At 42.9% G+C, this 20,046-nt stretch overlaps 1 protein-coding gene across 1 annotated transcript in view; it reads left to right on the plus strand.

Moving 5' to 3' along the window:
* Nucleotides 1–2,965: 2,965 nt before the first annotated feature.
* The window catches only part of DOCK10 (dedicator of cytokinesis 10), a 223,034-nt gene continuing 205,953 nt past the window's right edge, over nt 2,966–20,046 (plus strand). The window contains exon 1 of the mRNA XM_054585607.1: nt 2,966–3,160. Within this exon, the coding sequence (XP_054441582.1) occupies nt 3,038–3,160 (123 nt within the window). The 5' untranslated portion in view covers nt 2,966–3,037. The remainder of the gene's footprint in view (nt 3,161–20,046) is intronic.

Consider the following 20,046-nt stretch of genomic DNA (forward strand, 5'->3'; position numbering starts at 1 on the left):
CCTGTTTCCATTTGCTGTTATTCCCCATTTTCCTTAACCCCTTAACCCCTAGGCAACCACTAATTTACTTTCTATTTTGAGATCTGTCTATTGCAGGCATTTCATAGAAAAGGTATCATAAATTTGTGGCCTTTTGTGACTAGTTTCTTTCACGTAGCAAAGTGTTTTCAATGTTTATCCATGTTGTAGCACATATAAATATGTTTTTATTTCCAAAAATATTCCATTGTATGGATATGCCATATTTTGCTTATCCATTTATAAAGTGATGGAGATTTAAGTTGTTTCCACTTTTAGCTATTTTGAATAATGTTGCTGCACACATTCTTATATAACCTTTTACTTGTATAACTTTTTGTGTGACTATTATTTCTGTAGGAGTGGAATTGCTGGGTCATGTAGTGACTTGTTTAATGTTTTGAGGAGATGCCAAATCTTTTCCCAAAAGGACTGTCATTTTACATTCTTAACCACCAATGTACCAAGCTTCCAGTTCCTCAACACTTCAACACTTGTTATTTTCCGTGCGTGTTACTATGGCCACCCTAATGGGTTTGGTATCTCATCGTAGCGTCTCACAGTGACTTTGATTGCACGCTGAGCATTGGCTCAACTGATGAATAATGATGTAGAGCATCGGCCATTTGTGTATCTCTTGGGAGAAATGTTATGTTCCCACCCTTTACCCATTCTTCTGTTGGGCAATTGATCTTTTCATGGTTGTGTTACATTGTTTTTCTTTTCTTAAAAGAAAACTTTATTTTAGAACAGTTTACATTCAGAGCTAAATAAAGAGGAAAATACAGGCATTTTTCCTCCCCTTAGACATACATAACCCCCCTCATTATCAACATCTCCAACCAGAGTGGTACATTTGTTACAACTGATGAACCTACAATGGCACACCGTAATCACCCAAAGTCCATAGTTCATAGTAGGGTCTTCATGATATATTCAGTTAGATTTGTCTTTACAAGGTATCTCAGCCAAGTCTCTCTAGAGAACTGACAGATGTGGCCAGCAGAGAGTCAGGGAGTGCCAAGTTAGCAGACCTGAAATCATGTCTCCACAGCTAAGAATGCCTGCCTAGGCTGCAGTGGGGTGGGGCGTTGTGTCTGATGAAAGCGTCCTTGACACCCAGGAGAGGGCATAACTGAATCCTCCATGGCTGTCAAGGGCGGAGGAGAGTCCCAGTGGGCACCTCATTGAAATGCATTGGCTATAGAGATCGCATACCTCCCACCTTCTTCTCCCTGTGACCCATGGAATGATCATCACACAAGGCTTGGGTATGGCAAATGGGCATTTGTTCATCAAATGCTCTTACACCAGTGTTCTGGTGACCCCCTGAAGCCAGAGGAAGTTGGCACTATAGAGTGCCTGCTCTGTGCCAGGTGCTGTTCTGGAACCAGGGACAAGGACTCGACTACCTCCTCTTCAAAAGCTCAAGTTCATTCAAAAGTGCTTAACCAATTATTTCTCGAAAGAGAATGTACATTTAAAGGGCACACTTGTTAGAGGACAGCGTGGTTGGAAGGAGTTTTTTTTCCCCCAGAGATCTTCAAATGTCACCACAGGGCAACCGCCTACTTAGTTTACCCTTAAAGGTGACATTGTTCTGGTCTTGTGCAGCAACGTGAAGGCATATGGTGCAAGGCACCATCCTTTGTTATGAAGGTTGTTATGATGGGTATTGCAGAAACAACTGATATTTGCATGGCACCTCCCAAATCTTCCAGAGCCTCTGTTCAACATTACTTCTAGAATGTGCTGAAATAACGCCCCAATCGTATCTCTGGTTAACTGAATCCTAGATGGTAGAGAGCTGACTCGAGTATAATTATCAGCCACTTAAGAATTCTTTATATCCCAGTGTGACCGCGTGTTAAAACTATATACTGCTTTGGAAAAATGCCAGGGTCACAGATCTATAAAAAGGTGGGAAGGAAAACCTAGAATACATGGGAGGCCCCCAGACCTCTCCAGACTGGTATTTTGGGGCGTCAGGATGTTTCTGCTCTTCCACCTACTTAGCCGGACACTGAGTCTGAGAACCACCCTGGGTGTGACTCGGAAGGAGGATTCTTAGAAGGCTTTCATCAGGTAGCTAAGACACCGTGCAGGACAGATGGATGTGTGGCAAAGTGGGAGCAGAAGAAACATCAATGTAAGTCCACCTCTGTCCCTGACCCACGTGTCCTAGTAACCCCCCAGGTCAGTTCTAGCCTCCTCCCCCCGCCTAATATCAACCCCCACCCCAGCCTCTTTACCCGGATGTATTGATTTCCAGCCTCTATTACCTAAACTCCCGTGTCCATGTACTAGTATACTTTTGTTAACTTTGTTATTGGCTGCTTCCCACCACGACCACCAAAACATGTGAGCCCCACACAGCCTGAAGGTGGGGTTGGCAAGCCCCGCTTTCCTCTCCCCAGTTTTCAGAACAGTGTGAACTGACAGGTAGCAGGCGCTTCATGAATGGTGATGGAAGACTCATATGCGTTTGGAACCTTGTTCCAAGGCCCTGAGTGAGGACTGTAGGCAAAGGAGCCTTCGAAGGGCTGGTTTGGGCCAAATCAGCAAATGCGGCTAGCCCTGTGAGGAGCCTTCAAATGGGGACTAGGACCGAGGGCAGGCCCCGCCCGGAGCCCCGTCGTCTGCTGTCCCTGGTGTGGCAGGGACAGCCCCGGCCAGCCAGCTGAGCACGGGGGTGGCGCGGGCTAGAACCACCCCACGCGCATCTTGCGCCCCCAGCTCCAGAGGCACGGCCGCAGGGCCGGGGCCGCTCGCCGAGTTGGCCGCGTGCGCCGGGAGGAGCGCAGAGTTTGGAAAGTCGTCGAGAAGCTTCTGCGAGAGAAGGGGGTGGGGAAGTGGGGTTTCAGGAGAGAAAAACCCGCCTCTAGTGAGTAGAGCGAGGAAGAGGGGGGGAAAGGCTCCGAGTTCCGCTTCCTGAAAGGCTGTGGGTAGAGAAGGTTGGCGCTGGGAAGGCCAGAGGGACGCGCGCTCCAGGTCCGCGGTGGGATCTGCACGACCCGCGATGGCTGTCGAGCGGACACGCAGGTTCACCCGGAGCCTGCTGAGACCCGGGCAGGCAGCCGAGCTCCGGCACAGCGCCGCGTCCGCCGCCGCGGTGGCCGTCAGCAGTCGGCAGCAGCAGCGGGTGAGTGCAGCGCGTCCTACGCGCCTCCTCGCGCGCGCCCCGGGTGGCCAGGGACCCTGAGCCCGGCCTCTCCGCGAGCCCAAGGCGCCCCTGCCCCCGCCACTACGCCCCCATCCCGCATTCCTCCCTGCGGCGCCTCTGCTCGTGCCCCTGGCGCCACCTCCGCGAGGCAGTGCCGCTGGCGCGTGAGAACCGGGGCGCGTTTGGGGACCTGGAACACTCGGAGAAACAGCTGCGCGGGCAGCAGAAGCGCAGCACGGGAAACGATGTGTATGGGTTTGAGGTGGTGGAGAGGTGGCGAGAATGCCTCGTGGGGCGGTAGGTTGAGAGGCGCCAAGGACCCAGAGGGCGGGGATATCCACGGAAACGAGCCCCTCGGTCTGCAGGTCTGCGGGTCTCCCTCAGCCCGGCAACTAGTGCGCAGTGAAGGGAGGTTGTGGTCCGAGGTCCTCGCGGGATCTAAAGCTGGGAGCCCCACGTTAACGTTATCCGAGAAATCAATGTACTTCGCATCACCCTCCGTCCACGGGGGGGAAATCCACAGAACACTTTATACTACTCCAGAAAGGGCACAGGGAGCAGACTGAGGGAGACATGGATCGCTAAGTACTCAGTGGTTTCTGGTGTTTTACTAAGATGTTCGCGGGGCTCTCCCGCCAAGATCACTTTACTGGTTACTTCCTCATTACAATGCCTTCTAAGTCTTGGGTGATTTCCGCGGGAAATCCTGGAGCAGAAGCCAGCAGTTCTCGCCTGATGCCCAAATCATATCCATCCCCTCTTCAGCTGTTCATAAATTCCAGTAGGTGTCACACTCCCGGCTGGAAGTGTCAGGAGAAAAAAAAAATCAATTCTGGTGGGAAAGGGAAGCCAAAGGAAGCAGCCTTACAACAAGACCAGGGCTCAGCAGCCGCGCTGCCCCCTTGGCCAGCCTTTGTTGGACCGGAATCCCACGTTGTGGGTTTCAATTTCCTTTTTGCCAGGAAATATCATTAGGAATTAAACAGCTTCTTTTAAGAGTGTCACAGAAAGTGTTACTCGTGCCAGTCACCCATCAGGAGGGAGCCAAGAGCTACCCAGAGCCAGTTCCCACAGCCAGGACTTTTCTCCAAAGCCAGAGGTCAGAAAGTGGAGCATAACGGAAGCTCATTGCCTGGCAGAGGGAGGAGGCATCAGATGCCTGTGCGAGTGGGGGCCGTGGCAGTGTGAACCGACTTGGGGGCCAGGATGCCTTCTCTTTCACTTACCGCTGGGTGCAGCCTGCAGTTATACACAGGTGATTCAGCTGCTAGCCAACCCTCTGGTTCTGATGTCAGCATGCACACTTTCAGGGCAGGAATGATAAACTGCCAAAAAACCAAAAAACCAAACACCCCCAGCATTTGAATAAAAGGTTCAATTAGAGCAAAGGTAGAAATAATAAGGAAATCTCTAGGCATGCATGGAAAAATGATCTTTACTTTTGAATTATTATTCAGGATTGTGGCTATGTCATTCTCTGCCATTTGTTTTACAATGGCTTTATTTTGCAGTTGGTTCTCTTTTGCAAATGTCAGTAATGATCTGCTAGAGAAGAGCTGAGGCATAAGTAGCGTTCAATTGGAATACATGACTCTACATATGTTTTGTTTTTTAGTGGGTTCTTCTAGAGTTTTTGTCATACTGGAATTTCTATCAAGAATACGCATCCTGCATACCTTTCTACACAAACACACACATACATGCACACATTACTTTCTCCAAATTTATCTCAGGTGTGAGATCCTAGGGTATCTTGTCAAAATGAATAAGCCCAATGTCTTAAAATGAATTGGTGGGGGGTGATTCACCACAAGGGTATTCCTGCCCTCGCGCCCCTCACTTCAGCACCTTGGCCAACACTCCTGAACTAGCTTTTGCCAAGACATTTCATGGATCTTACACGTCTAGTCAGGCAGTACTGGCAGTGATTTTGGCCACAAGAAGACATGTGCTGTGCACTCCATGTCATCAGTGATAAATTCTCTGAGTTGGCACCCAAGCTCAGTGGGACTCTATATGGCAGAGCATCTCTTTTGAACCTAAAACTTTGTCACTGGACTGTGTGGGGGAGGCTGATATTAGTTTAAATTGATCCAATCCCTTAAAACTCATCATGTTTGTTACTTCGGGTCCTCAAATCCTGGTTGACAAGGGATAAAATGAATAGGGTGGGAGAAGAATATGGTTAGCCCACTTCCGTAGAGGCAAGTAGAATTGCTTGATTGGGGCACGCTGTAATCTATTGAAAATTATTTGAGGGGTGCTAGGAGGTTCTGCTGAGAAAAACTCTCCCCGCTAGATTCATACAGTGTCCTTTCCAAAATTCCTGTTTGGGGACCAAAATGCTCCAAAATGTTGCAGAGAAATTGTCGCGGGTTTAGAACTCTGCTTTATCCAATATGAATGGTTGAGATTGTCAGGTTAATAAGGTAGTTTTGGACTCTGAGAATGGGATGTATCTCTCTCTATGTCTGTATCTGTATATCTATATAATCATCACACACACATGCACACAGGACAGGAAAGCTCCAACATGTGTTTGGATTATGGAGAGCAGAGAGCAGAGAATGCTGAGTGAGGCCGCTGACCAGGGAACCCACGTTAGGGCAGTTGCTGAGGAAAGTAGAAGGAAGTGCCGAAGCAAACTTGATCTCAGATTTAGCTGAAGACACTGCAGTAGGCTTCCGTGCAGGCGGACTGCTGGTTGGGACCCACCTAATTTTACATCCTTCTTAATAATGATTGCAAAGAGATGCCTGCACTGTCATGTGCATTGCAGCATCCTTCACATTAGTCAAGATATAGAAACAACCTTAATGTTGTGGAATGATGAATGAATAAAGGAAATATGTGTGTGGGGGGGTGTATACCAGTATATAGATACACTCGTATATACACTGTGTGTACCAGTATACACACATACACATATGAACTCATATATACTCATATCACATGTACACATATATACACATGAATGCATATATGCATATGTATCACATATATGTGTTGTATATACACGACATGCATGTGTGTATGTGTTTATAAAATGATTCAACCTTTTAAAAAGGAAATCCTGCCAATTACAACAGTGTGGATGAACTTGGAGGACGTATAAGTGAAATAAGTCAAACACAGAAAGACGAATACTGCATGACCACACTTTTATGTTGAATGTACAATGTTAAAACTCTGGGAAGCAAAAGTAGAAAGGTGACTTCTGAGATGGGATGGGGGGCAGGTGGTGAGGGAGAAATGAGGAAATGAAGTCTGGCCAAGACATACAGACTTCCAGCTATGCAAGACGACTGACTTCTGGAGGCCCGATGCATAGTGTGGACCACAGTTGACCATAGCTGACAGCGCTCTATTGTGTATTTGAAATCTTCTAAGAGGATCTGTGTTTAATTAAATCTTCTCACTATACAATGGTAACTATGTACAGGGGATGGGTAAGTTATTTAGCTTGACTATGGTGGTCTTTTCACAATGTATATGTAGATGAAATCATCAGGTTGCACGCTTAAATATATACAATTTTTATATGTCAAAGATATCTTAATGAAGTTGTTAGAAAGAAAAAAGAAGCAATAATAATAATAAAGAACAATTATGAAAAAAGCTATACATTTTGAAAAGAAAACTATCTGCTCCTTAGTTATCTGAAACTTTTTTATAGAAAAATAAATGAATCATAACTCATGCAAAGGCCAGTGGCAAGACCAAGTGAAGTTTATGTAATTTGCTGCCACGCCATTCATGGCAGTCCCACAAAGCAAGCTTCTCTAGAGTAGAATCACAGTTTGAAAATAATTAGAAACATCTTTCCCATGTTAGGACTTGAGTGTTTTGTTACTTTGGTTGAATGTACATACTATGTTGCCCTCAAAGTTGTAATGCTACTAATTAGAGATTTTTTATTTGTAAGAAGCCTTTCTCTGAAAATGTATTAGGTATGTTTGTACTTTTGCAGTAATTCATTCATTTAGATAACTTTCTACATTTCACTAAACTGTAAACCTAGGACTTGTAGACTTGGGTCCAGCAGAAGTAAGGCCTGCTTGAGTGTAGTTGGTAGGGTAATAGTATGGGTGCAATAATTTATAGTTCTAATTTGTACATTTCACCTAAAACATCATATGGTGTGTTTGGGTGTGATATTGTTCTATTCCAGAATTATATGCTTATGATTTTGTAATAAAAAAGGGGCATTATTTGTGCCAGACACTGTGTATTTGATAGAATTTCAAAAGAAAATACTTTAAAAAGTATAGATTAGCTTTGGCTAACCCATCAGATCTGTCATTTAAGAGAACTGGAGTTTTATTTACAGAATGTGATTGGGTGAGTTGGAGTAATGGAAGATTTTGAGTCACAGGATGGGAGCTAAAGGGGGTCAGATGAAGGAAAGGAAGTGCAAAGACAGGTAGGGGTTGACCAAAGACCTAATAATCATTTGGTCAGTTTCTACCTTAACTTACGCATTTCCTGAGTCAGAACATACCGCCTCATTTCCATGCACTCTTTAACATACGCATGATATTTACCCTGCTGTGATAACCAAAATTACTCTGCAATTCATTGTGAATTATATCTAACTTTATAAACTTCTTTTAAAGTTAGATATAATTTAGAAGTGGTTGTGCTTAACCATCATGTTTTGTCCCTTCCCACCCACCCAGAAAGGGTTAGCAGTAAAGAGAGGACAGTATTGACTTGTGTAAGCACAAAAATATCCTCTCTTTGAGGTACCCAAACTTCCTCTCTTCACCAGTGATACAATTTTTGATATTTTAGGGAGCTTCGAATGCGCAGCAGAACATTTGGCAGACCAAAGCTCTTTGAGAAGCAATGAATACATATACATGTTTATAGGAGCAGGAGGAATTCCTAGAAGAATTTTTTTCCCTCTGAACTTTGTAATATTTGAATAGTTTAGAGTGGGAAGGGTTTTGAAAAAATGAGTGGGAAATTCTAGATGTTACAAAAAGTCATGTGCTGGTGGTAAGAGTGAGGAAAAGATGCAAAAAGTGAACTGAATGAAAATGAAACTCTTGTTTTACTGTCAGTGTCGAGAATGAAAAACAATGTGCAAAGTAAAAGGCTGTTTGTTTGGCATTCACAGTACAGTCTTTTGTTGTTGTTTCGTCTCAAGTCGGGCTTTTCATAACAAGGGTATTTACACGTTAGCAGAAATCATACATTTTAGCAGAAATCACACATTTATGTTTTCATATGAGGGAAGTCCCTTGCCTGGTGAAGAAGTCAACACAAATATAGCTTACCACATTAAGGCTGAATGTTACTGATTGTGTGAACTCATGTTTTTGACTTCTAAAGGGCATGGCAGAAACAACTGTAAAAATAAATGGTAACGACAGTGGGATCCGGAAAACTAGATGGGTTGAAAAACAGAAAAACAGAGTATTTCAAAAACATGTGTATGGTCTTTGGCTGTCTTTTTCTTCACCTTTATCTCTGAGGCCTGGCACAAGAAAAGAGCAGTAATTAATGTACTATGATAAACCACTTGTTGAGGTTTTGCGAAGTGCCTGGCATAGTGTTGAAGTGACTGGTTTGTAATCTTTTCTATAACCTGACAATGACTAGCAAAGGGTTAACCTTTCATTGTTGTAGCGGCTTCCAGCTGCATCTCTGAATTGGAAGACACAAGGAGTTGATTTTCAATGATGTAGCCTTCCGATTGGTAGCTCTGCCTAAGGAGCAAGAGCTGTGTCCTTCCCATAGGTATTTTAGAGCACCTGTCAGCATTCACATCAGTGTTCTTCCGTGCTCAGCAGAGACTATTCCAATCCCCTGTAATAACAGTAGACATTCTCAAGGGAACTGGGAGCACCGTTGTTCAGTCCTTGAAGTTTAAGCTTATTTAGCCTTCCCCATGCCATCTGTCTGGCAAAACCATAAGCCAACCCCGAAAGAGAGTGGGGTTCAGTCTTCTCAAGCCCACTTCTCTTCTAAGACTGGCTCCCCTCTTCATGCTCCATCAATTAACCCTGCTCCAACAAGTGCCTGAAAATTGTCAGTGCATTCTGTGTCTTTGAGCGCATGTTTCCATTCAACTGGGTTACGTTGGCATCCTTTACTCCCATAACTCTCATATTCGAAGGGGTGATTCTAAGTGTTTTACAAAGATAGATGGAAGACAAAAACAACAAAAATATAGTAACTAAAGGGGTAAAAACCATTAGGAGCAACAAAAACAGGAAGTCATATGTAGCCAGGAGTAGGTCAGTGGAGTAGGATCAGTAGATGAAAAGCATAAGCATTAAGCCCTATTGTCCTGCTAAAGGTGCTTTCTAGTGGCCAAGTCAAAGAGGAAAACTGGATTATCCATGAGATTAAGAGGTCCATGAGACAGAAGAACATAATTTGCTCTAGACTTGTTTAGTTTTAATGTGTACTGAGACTTGAGAGACAAGAGAAATTATTTCTGTGACTTTTCATAAAGGGCAGCATGAGGCAGTGACAGACCCTCACCACCCTGAGTGCCCCATGGGCCAGCGGCAAGAGCATCATGCGGAGGCTTGTTAGACATGCAGGATCCTAGTAGCATCTCGTGGACCTGCTGGATCAGAGGTGCATTTTAACAAGATCCTCTGGTGATTCATAAGCGCATTAAAATTTGAGAAACATGGAACTAAGCTATGTTGGTCTAGTTTTGCAGTATATTGTCAGGAAAGGCGATTGTCTGAGGATACACTGCAATGTGGTTTATTCTGCAATTCTTTGAAAGAGTCCCCCGAGGCAAAGGTAAGGTTTAGACCATCTGAGAATGAAAGTAGGGTTGATTCATGGAGAAGTATCTTTAAGGAAGTCCCTTTTATTTTTTGTTATATGTTCTCCTCCATCTAGCACCTTCATTGTAGTGTGAAGTTAAATTAAGCTTCTCGGTTAAGAAAAAGTTTCCATAACGTACATGAAATGGTTGTACTCTGAATCTGCTGAAGGTCTCGCTGTGGGTTGCAGCCCGAAAGATACGTTGCGTGTGCAGCAGGTGTTGACCCGCTTCCCACAGAATGTTAAAGCAGAATCTCTCCAACTCATGAAGGACATGCAAAGGTGATTTCTTATTGCTTGATAAGATTTATGTTGCTATCATATTGAAAATAATTGATTATATCAGAAAATCTGATTTCTGGGATCATAAAATGATACAAGTGTTTTTTTTTTTTCTCTTCTACTTATTGAGTCTCAGCAGAAATGAATGGTTGCTCTTGCCTACACTTGAATGTCCTAAGGGTGGGATTCCATGGAGTTAAAGAATTTGATTTGCTCATATGCTGTCATGTGATCCAGGGCACTTTGATTGGCTATCCTCTGCCCCTGTCTTGGGATGCTCTGTCCTCTTCTTGCCTACCCAAGGTGAGGTGTTCTCATGCACTTTGAACAATTTGGCCGTATGGACATTCAATGAATAGGAGCTGGCATAGGAAGTGTCAGAGCCTGGAGTGAGTCAGGAGAATAGAATTCCAATCTTGGCCTGTGATGCTTTTGGAAGTCACTTCCCTTTTTGGAGGCTCAGCTTCTGGGCTGTACAATTAGGGGATTAGATGATGGGGTTCTTGCATTAATCCTTTCTCCACCCAAGTTCTCCTGGCCTCTCCCCGTCATCCTTCATGTTCTCTAATGTCACTTCCTCCAATGTCACCTCCTCCAGAAGATCGGCCTGAGTCACCAAACTGAAGGATTTTCCCCAGCGTCTCTCTGTGGCCGCCTGATCTTTCCCATTCTTCTGCTTCATTTTTCTTAGGCCTCTTATCGCTACCTCCACTGATCTTTCTACTCAGTTAATTTCTTGTTTCTGTCTGCCAACCCTACTGCCTTCCATATGAGTGCCGCTGGGAAGCAGGGAATTTGTCTCTTTTACTACATTGATACTTTATTTACAACATGAAAATGAGGTTGAGGAGGTCTCCCTTCTCACTGCAAAAGAAGTATGTGCTCAAGAAAAATCAGGAGAGTGGGCTGGATGCACTGACCCAGTGAGAGACAGACAGGAATTATGCCAAAAATTCCCAGGCTATCGGTGTCTGCTAATGATGCTCCTTGCGTCATCCTCACTGGCCACTTGGCGAGTGGTGGAAATGCAATTATATAGAGAGATATTGAGCACGCCCTATGTGCCGGGTACTTGTACAATATTTTTTGTGCCTCCTGACAACCCTCTGGCAAAGGATTTTTATTCTTGTTTTTGAGATGAGGAAGAGATACTTAGAGATCGGAACGTACCCCAGATCAGATGACGAGTCACTGACACATCGGGGAGTCACACACAGGCGGCCTGCGTTCCCCAGGACCGCTCTGCCCTGCTGACCAGTTCCACCAGGCAGGCAGGCGGGTCTCATTAAACATGCAGTCAGCATCCATGTGAGAGAGCAAGGAGAGAAAAGGAAACCTCAGAGCAGTAGCCACAGGAAGAGGTTTGTAAAAGCAGTTTCTTCATGAGAGAGTAGTGTGGCTACCTTTGCTCTGCCTAACAAGTTTTCTTTTTTGACCTCTCAGCAGCTCGGGATATGGAGAGTGGCATCGGCTTTGGATGCGATGTCAGCGCACAGTCACTTATCAGGGACAGGCCTGGCACAGAGCAGGTTACGCTTTGCAAGCAAGGACTCCTTTAACCCTGAAAGGGCCGCCTTTGGCTATTCTCGTGCTATACAAATACGTTTCTGGCACTGTGGACATGGAGTAGTTGCATTGCCCCATGCAATAGTTTTGATTTCAGTGTCCATGTATACAAATGGGAGAGATTTTTTTTTCCCCACGAAGTGAGATTTGTGTGCCTATTACCTTTCACAGAAGTGTCAGTGGGCTGGAAGGAAATGCTGGTGGTTGCTGGACTCCACGTGGTGACCTACATTAAATGGTGTAGAAATAATAACATGTAATGACCGTGAGTGAGTGAGCAGAAATGGAGAAAAACGCTTGCTCTTGAAAACGTTAATATTTTGCAATTAAAGTGGAAATGTCTGCCTCTGAGACTAGAAGAATTAATGGACCCAAATCATCAAAAGTTCCTATAATTGTGCTGCTAAATGTGAAAATTGTTTCTGCAATTCAATTTCAGCAAGCCTCCTTTCCTGACATGTAGAATGTGGAAGCTTGGCAGCTTTTTAATTTAAGTGAAATGCCAAAATGGCAGAGTTTGAGAATAGGATCTAGGGAGGGGGTCTATTTTAAAAGAGGACACCATTTATGATCAGTACAATGAGCTTTTCTTCATATAATTATTTTAGTAATTACCAATTTAAGTGACTAATTCTGACTGTCAAAATGACCAAGCACTTTGGCCTTTCAAATCACACATTCTATAAAAAGATCGTGGGCATGAACATTTGACTTGGCAAACAAACAAACAAACAAACAAACAAAAAACTTAACAAGATTTACTATTCAATGAAATATGATAATGAACTCTTTTTGGACATGCATTGTTTATTTGCTTAGTTCTTAAGTGACCCTTTGTCATAGTTCTTTCAAATGAGAAAATGAAATTTGACTTTAGCTGAAGAACCTTCACAAAAAATGAAAGTGATATTGGAACTCAATAAATTTTTTGAAGAGGAAAATTCAAATATGGAGAATGAACATTTAAAGTTATTTATTTTTTATATTTTTATATTTATTTAAAAATCAGACATTTATTCAAAAGAGGATTTTGTCTTCAAAGGATAAGTGTTTTAGTCTGCTTTAAAGCATATCTGTATACCTGGCTATAATTTTTTTGTATGTGTCACTGATAATAAAATTTATTGGCATACCAAAATGCACAAATAAATTTCTTTCAGGACCATTCTGAGTGTTAACAGGGAAGTTTCATTTATTACCTTCAATTTTTTGAAGTCATGGCCATTCTGTGGCTGCTAGCCATCAATTAGAAAAATGTATCTTTTTATCATTAGGAAGCAGTGTTTTCCAGGTTGTGTAACCTTGGCCAAGTCTTTTTCTGGTGGGGCGGGGGTGTTGGGGGATTAGTTTCCTCGTCTTTAAAACAAGAATGTTGGACACTATGACCTTCAAAGATACTCTCATCCTAAAAATCTAGGTGGTCTTATTCTAAGAGGTTTCCATAGGAGATTAATTTTCTTTTCATTTTAATAACAGCATTATTGATTAAGAAATCTAATTTTAGCAACTGAAAGAACTGGTGTAGATGATCTTCAACCATATTTGTATTCCAGTGATGAAAATGGTAACATAACATAGTTATCTGAGGATGTAGTGAAGGGCATGGCTGTTTATACACCTAAGGATGGGGCTGGTTGCATGAGAACTGGCCAAAAGACAGCCAACGGGGACAAAGGTGGGCAAGGCAGGTTCTTCCGACTTGGCACCGGCTCCAAGGCACGCCTGCAGTCTCACTTCCCTCTCTCTCTTCCTGGAGAGAACAGTAAGACCCATCTGCTTTAGAAAGCGAGCTTCCCAGTTCCCCTGCGCAACCTTTGTCATCACAGCTCTCTGGCGTAATGTCTGTGCCAAGGGCCTATCTGCAGCCACATGGCTGGAACAGAGACGAGCGCAGGGAGAGGATGAACTGTCCTGCAAGCTCCATGCCTCCCCCCGCCATCAAAGAGTAACAAGAATGCCTCATTTTCTAGTTCTGTGTCCTGGCTCTGTTTTTGGTGTCTGCTTCTATCACCTCCTTCTCGCTCCTGAGAAAGGCAGTATGATCATTCCCTGTCATGGTGAGATTTCTGGGGTGTTGGGAAGACAACAGAGCCTTCCTTCCCAGATTCTTTCAATCAGGGCTTAGACATTGACCTTCAATGTACAAGATGGTCATTGATTTAAGTTCACAACAAAGTGAATTCCCCAGCAGTGTGCCTTGGAAGGAGCACTGGTCCGGTAGGATAAAAGGAAATATTGTAGAAATGGGAGGCTAGTGGTACTGAGGATAACTTTTCATGGCTTTGCTGGTAGCTAGTCTGATCTCTGGCAATACTTCACCACAATTTGCATGACACTTGTCCCCAGTGCGGTGCCTCTCTGGGACCAGGGGGCTGAAGTATGGTTTTGCTCTCACATTTCCAATACCCTGAGAGACCTTCTAAGAGAGGCACTGTGGCTATTGTTTCCATATCCCCAAGGCAGAAAAATGTCAGGCACATAGCAGGTGTTTTCTAAATGCTTATTAGACATAAGAAAGAGTGTCATACTTGGAGATGACAGAAGTACAGTTTAGGCAAAAGGAAATCTAAGCCCCTGGTTTGCAGTAAACAAATTGAATTGAAGTAAACGGAATGGAACTGAGTCCAAAGGGCCATTCGAAGAGTTTTAAAAAATGAAATGTTCATTGGCATGAATGCCTACTCTTGAATAAGTAATATTGGGCCAACTAGGTCTTTTCATGGTTCCAACACCAGCTCCTTACCTTGGGGGCTCCTCAGTGGCACACACAGACCTCACTGTTTGGCCAGGGATGTCATTGTCCTTCTCCCAGTGCTGTTAGCAGTCACGAGGCTGCAGCAGAATAAAGCTCTGAGCAGGGCGCAGAAAATGATTGATTAAAATTCAGGAAGTGTGGGCAACGGAGTTGTGACAACAACAGTCCGTTCCTAGTCCCATGATGGAGAGTGGTTACATTTTGAAGGAAACCCTTAATAAATCAGCACAACTATATGATTTTATCAGTGAATGTGAGGGCTACTTTAGTTCTTAAAAACCCAGCGTCTCTCCTGAAGGTCAGGGAGATTTCCTGACACTGTTTTAAAGCATTGCGATAGCCATGCTCTGTGTATTGTTGTTCTTTTTGTTAATTTTGATTTTCATTTAATAGTTTCTTTTTTAAATGTGTACTTTTTAAAGTTCTGTTCCTTTTATTAAACTAATAACTCATATAGAAAATAACGAAGAAAAACACCAATGATCACCCATAACCTTACCACCCACTGGTAACAGCTTTTGGTATGTTTATTTGAAACATTTGTCTGTTCACAAAAATATTCTTTCACACATTTAAGCTAGAATTGAATATTTAACTTCCTAATGTGTGTTAAGTGACTCAAACTAAATTTCGTCCAAGAATTCTTTCTTCTGGCACTTCTGTATACCAGCTCTCCATGAAATACATGTTGTGAATAAGAAAAAAGAAATTGTGCTGCATTTCTTGGTGTCCAATCATCATTAACATTTAGACATGAAGGAAAATTTGGTCTAAAGGAGATGAGGAAACTGAGTCATGAGAAGATTTAAGTGGACATGATCAGGGTCCCCAGAGCAAGGCCATGAGTGATCTCGGGCTCAGTACTTTTTCCCCCTTGGCCCAGTGCACCATTTCGGTCATAATGCAATTTCGTATCAGAAAATTAAAGTCTAGAATTGACTTATGTTTATATGAGGCTCTCCGGTAAAAGGGAGTAAGACTTAGACTCAATAGATGCACATATACTTATAAATCTGGGTGTATATGTGTGGTTTAACTCTTCAGCAGGTGAGGTTAGTGCTACCTGTCGCTTACTGCCACTGTGACCTGTGTTTGGCAGACAGTGGGAATGTGTGCCTCTGGCCTGGGAGTGCAGGAAAGGGGGCAGCTGTGCCCTTGGGCTATGTCAGTTTTGTCAGCTGACATCATACCTTTGTCACCGCCTCTCCTGATCGGCATACTGGCATGTGATCTGTCAGTGCCCCAAAGAGTGATCACAACTTGATGAAGTCTGGGCCTCTGTGACTTTGTGGACATACAAACACAGTCACTAGATTTTTACTGCTGCCATCAAACATTATGACAAATTTAGTGGCTTAAGCAACACAGTTCTATTATCTTACCTTAGTCGTGGGCGAGAAGTTGGGTAGGGGTCCCACCAGGCTACAGTCAGGGTGTTGCAGGGATGTGTCCCTCTCTGCAGGCCCCTGGGGAAAACCTGTTTTCTGCTCATTTGCATTGTTGGCGAGGGTTTGTTTCTTGTGACTAGGACCGAGTTTCCTGTTTCCTTGCTGGGTGTGAACTGAGGGCCATTCCTGCTTCTAGAGGGCCCCACAGTCCTAAGCCATGGCCCCCTTTCTCCATCCGCAGCATCAGCAATGGTGAGTCAAGTCTGTCGTGTGGTGCATCTCCCTGACTCATTATTCTGCCTTCTTCCCCTGCTAAGGACTCATGGAATGACTTGAGCCACCCGGATAATCTAGGAAAATCTCTGCAACTCAAAGTCTTGGTCACATTTGCAAAGTCCCCTTTTCCATGACAGTTAACATATTCCCAGGTTCTGCGATTAGGGACTGGACATCTTTGGGAAACCTACCAAAAACACACTTAGAAAGATTACTAGAAGGAACAAACCTTCCCTGTTTTCTGATCCTAATAGAAAGTGGAGGAAAGTCTTCACAGAAGACCAGAATTCAGTCCAGAACCTGACCCTTTGTATTTGTGTGGCATTCATCCAAGTTAACAAACCTTAGCTTTTCTTTTAGTAAAATAAGGAGATACAAAATTCGCGTGAGGCTCAAAGGATAAGATACCTAAGAGTTTTTTAAATTCTGTTCATTTTCATTGTTATTGTTGTCATCCAGCCAAGGAAAAAGTTGTGCATTTGTTTCTGTGCCATGTGCCTAGGAACAGCCATTTAGAATGAGCAGCACTCAGGAGGCCGTGTCATCAAAGGTGATGGTAGTGGGACCTGCCCTGGGCTTTCGAGGCTTTTGAGAGAATGTGAATGCTATGTGAGGTCTGTTTAGGGCCTTGTCTCTGACCAGGCCTCATCATTTTTTAAAAATGAGAATAGCTTTGACCATGGTAGATCTTATAAGTGCCACCTGGAACTTCTCTCTCCATATTCCCTAGTGTCGTGTATTGAGGAGCCTGGTGAGCAGGACCAAACACTTTGTGTGTCAAGAGCAGACAAGTTGACTACAATTCATGTATATAGATTCAGTGACCATTACTCTGAAAGAGAGGCTGGAACTTTTATCTTCTCCCGTGGAACCTGATAGTTCAATGAACCATTTAATTAACACAGGCAGTTTCATTCCAAATGGCATTCACATATATCAGTCAGCAGAGACTTAGGACATTTTGGTCATAGAAGAGGGAACCAAGTATTCCTCAATATATTTTCAGTTCATGTGACACCTTGATGGAAAAATGAACCACTTCCTGGTGGGGTTCACTGGAAATCTAGCCTTAGAGTTTCTTCTCTCTGCCTTCCTCATGTAATCCATCCTCCCACACAGGTTCAGCTCCCACTAAGCACTGATGCTTCCAACTCTGTCTCGACTTTGTGCACTGCATCGAGCTCGGCCCGTGGATGTCTCTATCCTGGAGTCCCTCAGTCACTGTAAACTCCACAGGATCCATATCTAACATGTTTACCACATTTTCTTGCCCCGCACAATCTCATTTTCTTTTTTCCTGAGTTTTCTATCTGAGTCGATCCAGTTAATCTCAAACTGAAACCATGCTTAATTTTTTCCCCTCCCTGCCAACCCACATTGGATCATACTCCAAGGGCTGGCAGTTCTACCTTCTAAATATTTCAAACATCTCCCTGACCTACATGGTCTAGTTAAATCATTAACTCAGGATTTCTTCTCTAGATTGTCTTGTACAATGTCCATGAAGTTCTTCCCAGCCTTGTAACCAGTCACTTTTCTGTCTTTGGTTTCCTCACACAGTAATCCACTTTCCACACTCAACCTCCATTATGTCATGAGCACAGGTTAGATCAAGGTGTATCTCTAATTGAGTTCTGCTAGTACCCTGATTACTGCTCCAAGAGGTGAAATCTTACCTGGCACAATGTGCCTGTCCATCCTCTCTTTCTAGTAGGTGCTTCTTCAGCTTTCTCCACACGACAGCCACACAAAGTTTCCCATGTATTTCATGCACTTGAATTCTACCAGCTGCTTGGACTACCCTTTCTTTTCTTTCTCTTCTTGTTTAATTCCTACTTGCCTTTCGAGACTATGCACTTTTTCCTTCACCTGTTACCCTATAGGCAAACACTCTCTTCCACTTTTGCTTTCCATAGCACTTCTTTAATATGTTTATTACTTTTTGCTGTAATTATTTACTTGTTCTCTTATCCTATCAGACAGTCAGAGAGTTTTATTATAACCTAAAAAATGATTCTTGGTTAAATGGATGGAGAGATGTATGGGCATATTTAAAGTTCTTTTAAATGTTCTAACCAGTCCCCGTCATTTTGAAAGGGAAACGCACTGTAAATATCATAGTATAAGAGGAACAATATGGCATTAACTTTCTCTTCCTTACTTAGGTGCTTTAAATATTACCTAAATTTGGAAATAATAGCCCAGTTTTCAGGTTCAATGCTTTAAAAAAAATTAAACACATTCAGAGATTTCTTTAAACCACCCATTTTATTTATTGCCTTTCAGTGAGATAATGTGACTATGAGAAAAAAGTGCATTTTAGGTCTATGATTTTTTTTATTTTTCAAAGTACACACCCTGTCATTGCTCATTGGAGTTTTTAGCTCCTGAACATTTCTACCATCTCTAAATGTTTTTGTGGTTTCAGTGAGTTACAATAAATTATGCATTAAATGTTTTATGAGTTACCAGTTTGCTGGGGAAAATATGAAGACATTAAATTTCCCCATTGCTCATGTTAAAGATCTTTGATCTAATAGTTCCAAACCCCAACTTCACCTTGCTGCCTGGTTCTAAGGCCTAGCGGCCACCTTTGCGCACCTGGCATGCAACATGCACCTGTAAACCATCGGCTTTTTGTTTGGTCTTCCCGGACCAGAAAGCTCCTTTCCCCTTTCCTCCTCAGATATTTCTCACTCACCATTTCCTCAAGGAACTCTTCCCTAATCTCTTCATCCAAAGCCCAGTAAGCTTGAATTACACTGCTACCTACAACCTGTGGTGAATATTGGTTTTTAAATTACAAAATATTTTATATATAGAAAGATGACCTATAATATGTATTTATTCCTTAAAGAATACAAGTGGAACTTTTGTTCATGACATGCTCATGAGCAGTACTTCTGCAGACCGTGGCCTGCCTCTCTTCGTCCCAAGTGCTTCCCTTCCTAGAGAGAAGCACTGAACAAAATATCTTGTCCTTTGCCTGGTTTTCTTTTTTTAAATATATTTTTTATTTTGAAGAACATTCAGATGTACAAAAAAAGTTGTAAAAATACTCTAAATAATCTCATATACCCTTCCCCGAGAATTCCCCAGTATTAGCATTTTATCACACGTAAAATGGATTATTCTTTCTCTCCCCCAGTCTCCTTCTGTCTCTCTAAAACATGCATGCACACACGCAAGATTGTTTTCTGAAACATTTAAGAATAAATTGCGTACATGATGTCCTTTTACCTAAAATACTTTAGGTATATATTCTAAAAAGCAATTCTCTTACATATCTGTAATACAATGATTAAAAATCAAGAAATTAATATGGATAATAAGAGTATCTCATCAATCCATAGACCTCAAGGTTTTGCCAATTGGCCCCTATTTTTTTTTTTCTTGTTCTGGATCCAAGGATTACATTGCATTTAGATGTCACTTCTCTTTAGTTTTCTTTAATCTAAAAGAGTTTCACAGTTTTTCTGTGTCTGTCCTGACCTTGACATTTTGGAAAAAGCCATCACCTTGCAGACAGGTCCTCCGTCATGTTTTGGACTGACGCACCCCCATGATTAGATGCACACTATGCTGTTCGGGCAGGCATGCCAGTGTGTCCCGTTACTGGACATTTAATTGTGTTGCTGTCTACTGGTTTATTGTCCGTAAAGTTACTAGATTCCTGCCTCGGAACCTTGTTGGTATGTAGGAACAGTGCCCTTCCATCATCAACTTTATGGACCACATTACTTACTACATACATGTCCTGTATCAAATTCCCATAATGACATTCACAACAATAAATGCAAGCA

Source organism: Pteronotus mesoamericanus, unplaced genomic scaffold (assembly GCF_021234165.1).
Source record: "Pteronotus mesoamericanus isolate MK-2021 breed Mesoamerican mustached bat unplaced genomic scaffold, CSHL_Meso_final contig_90, whole genome shotgun sequence".
In the NCBI taxonomy this organism is placed as follows: Eukaryota; Metazoa; Chordata; class Mammalia; order Chiroptera; family Mormoopidae; genus Pteronotus; species Pteronotus mesoamericanus.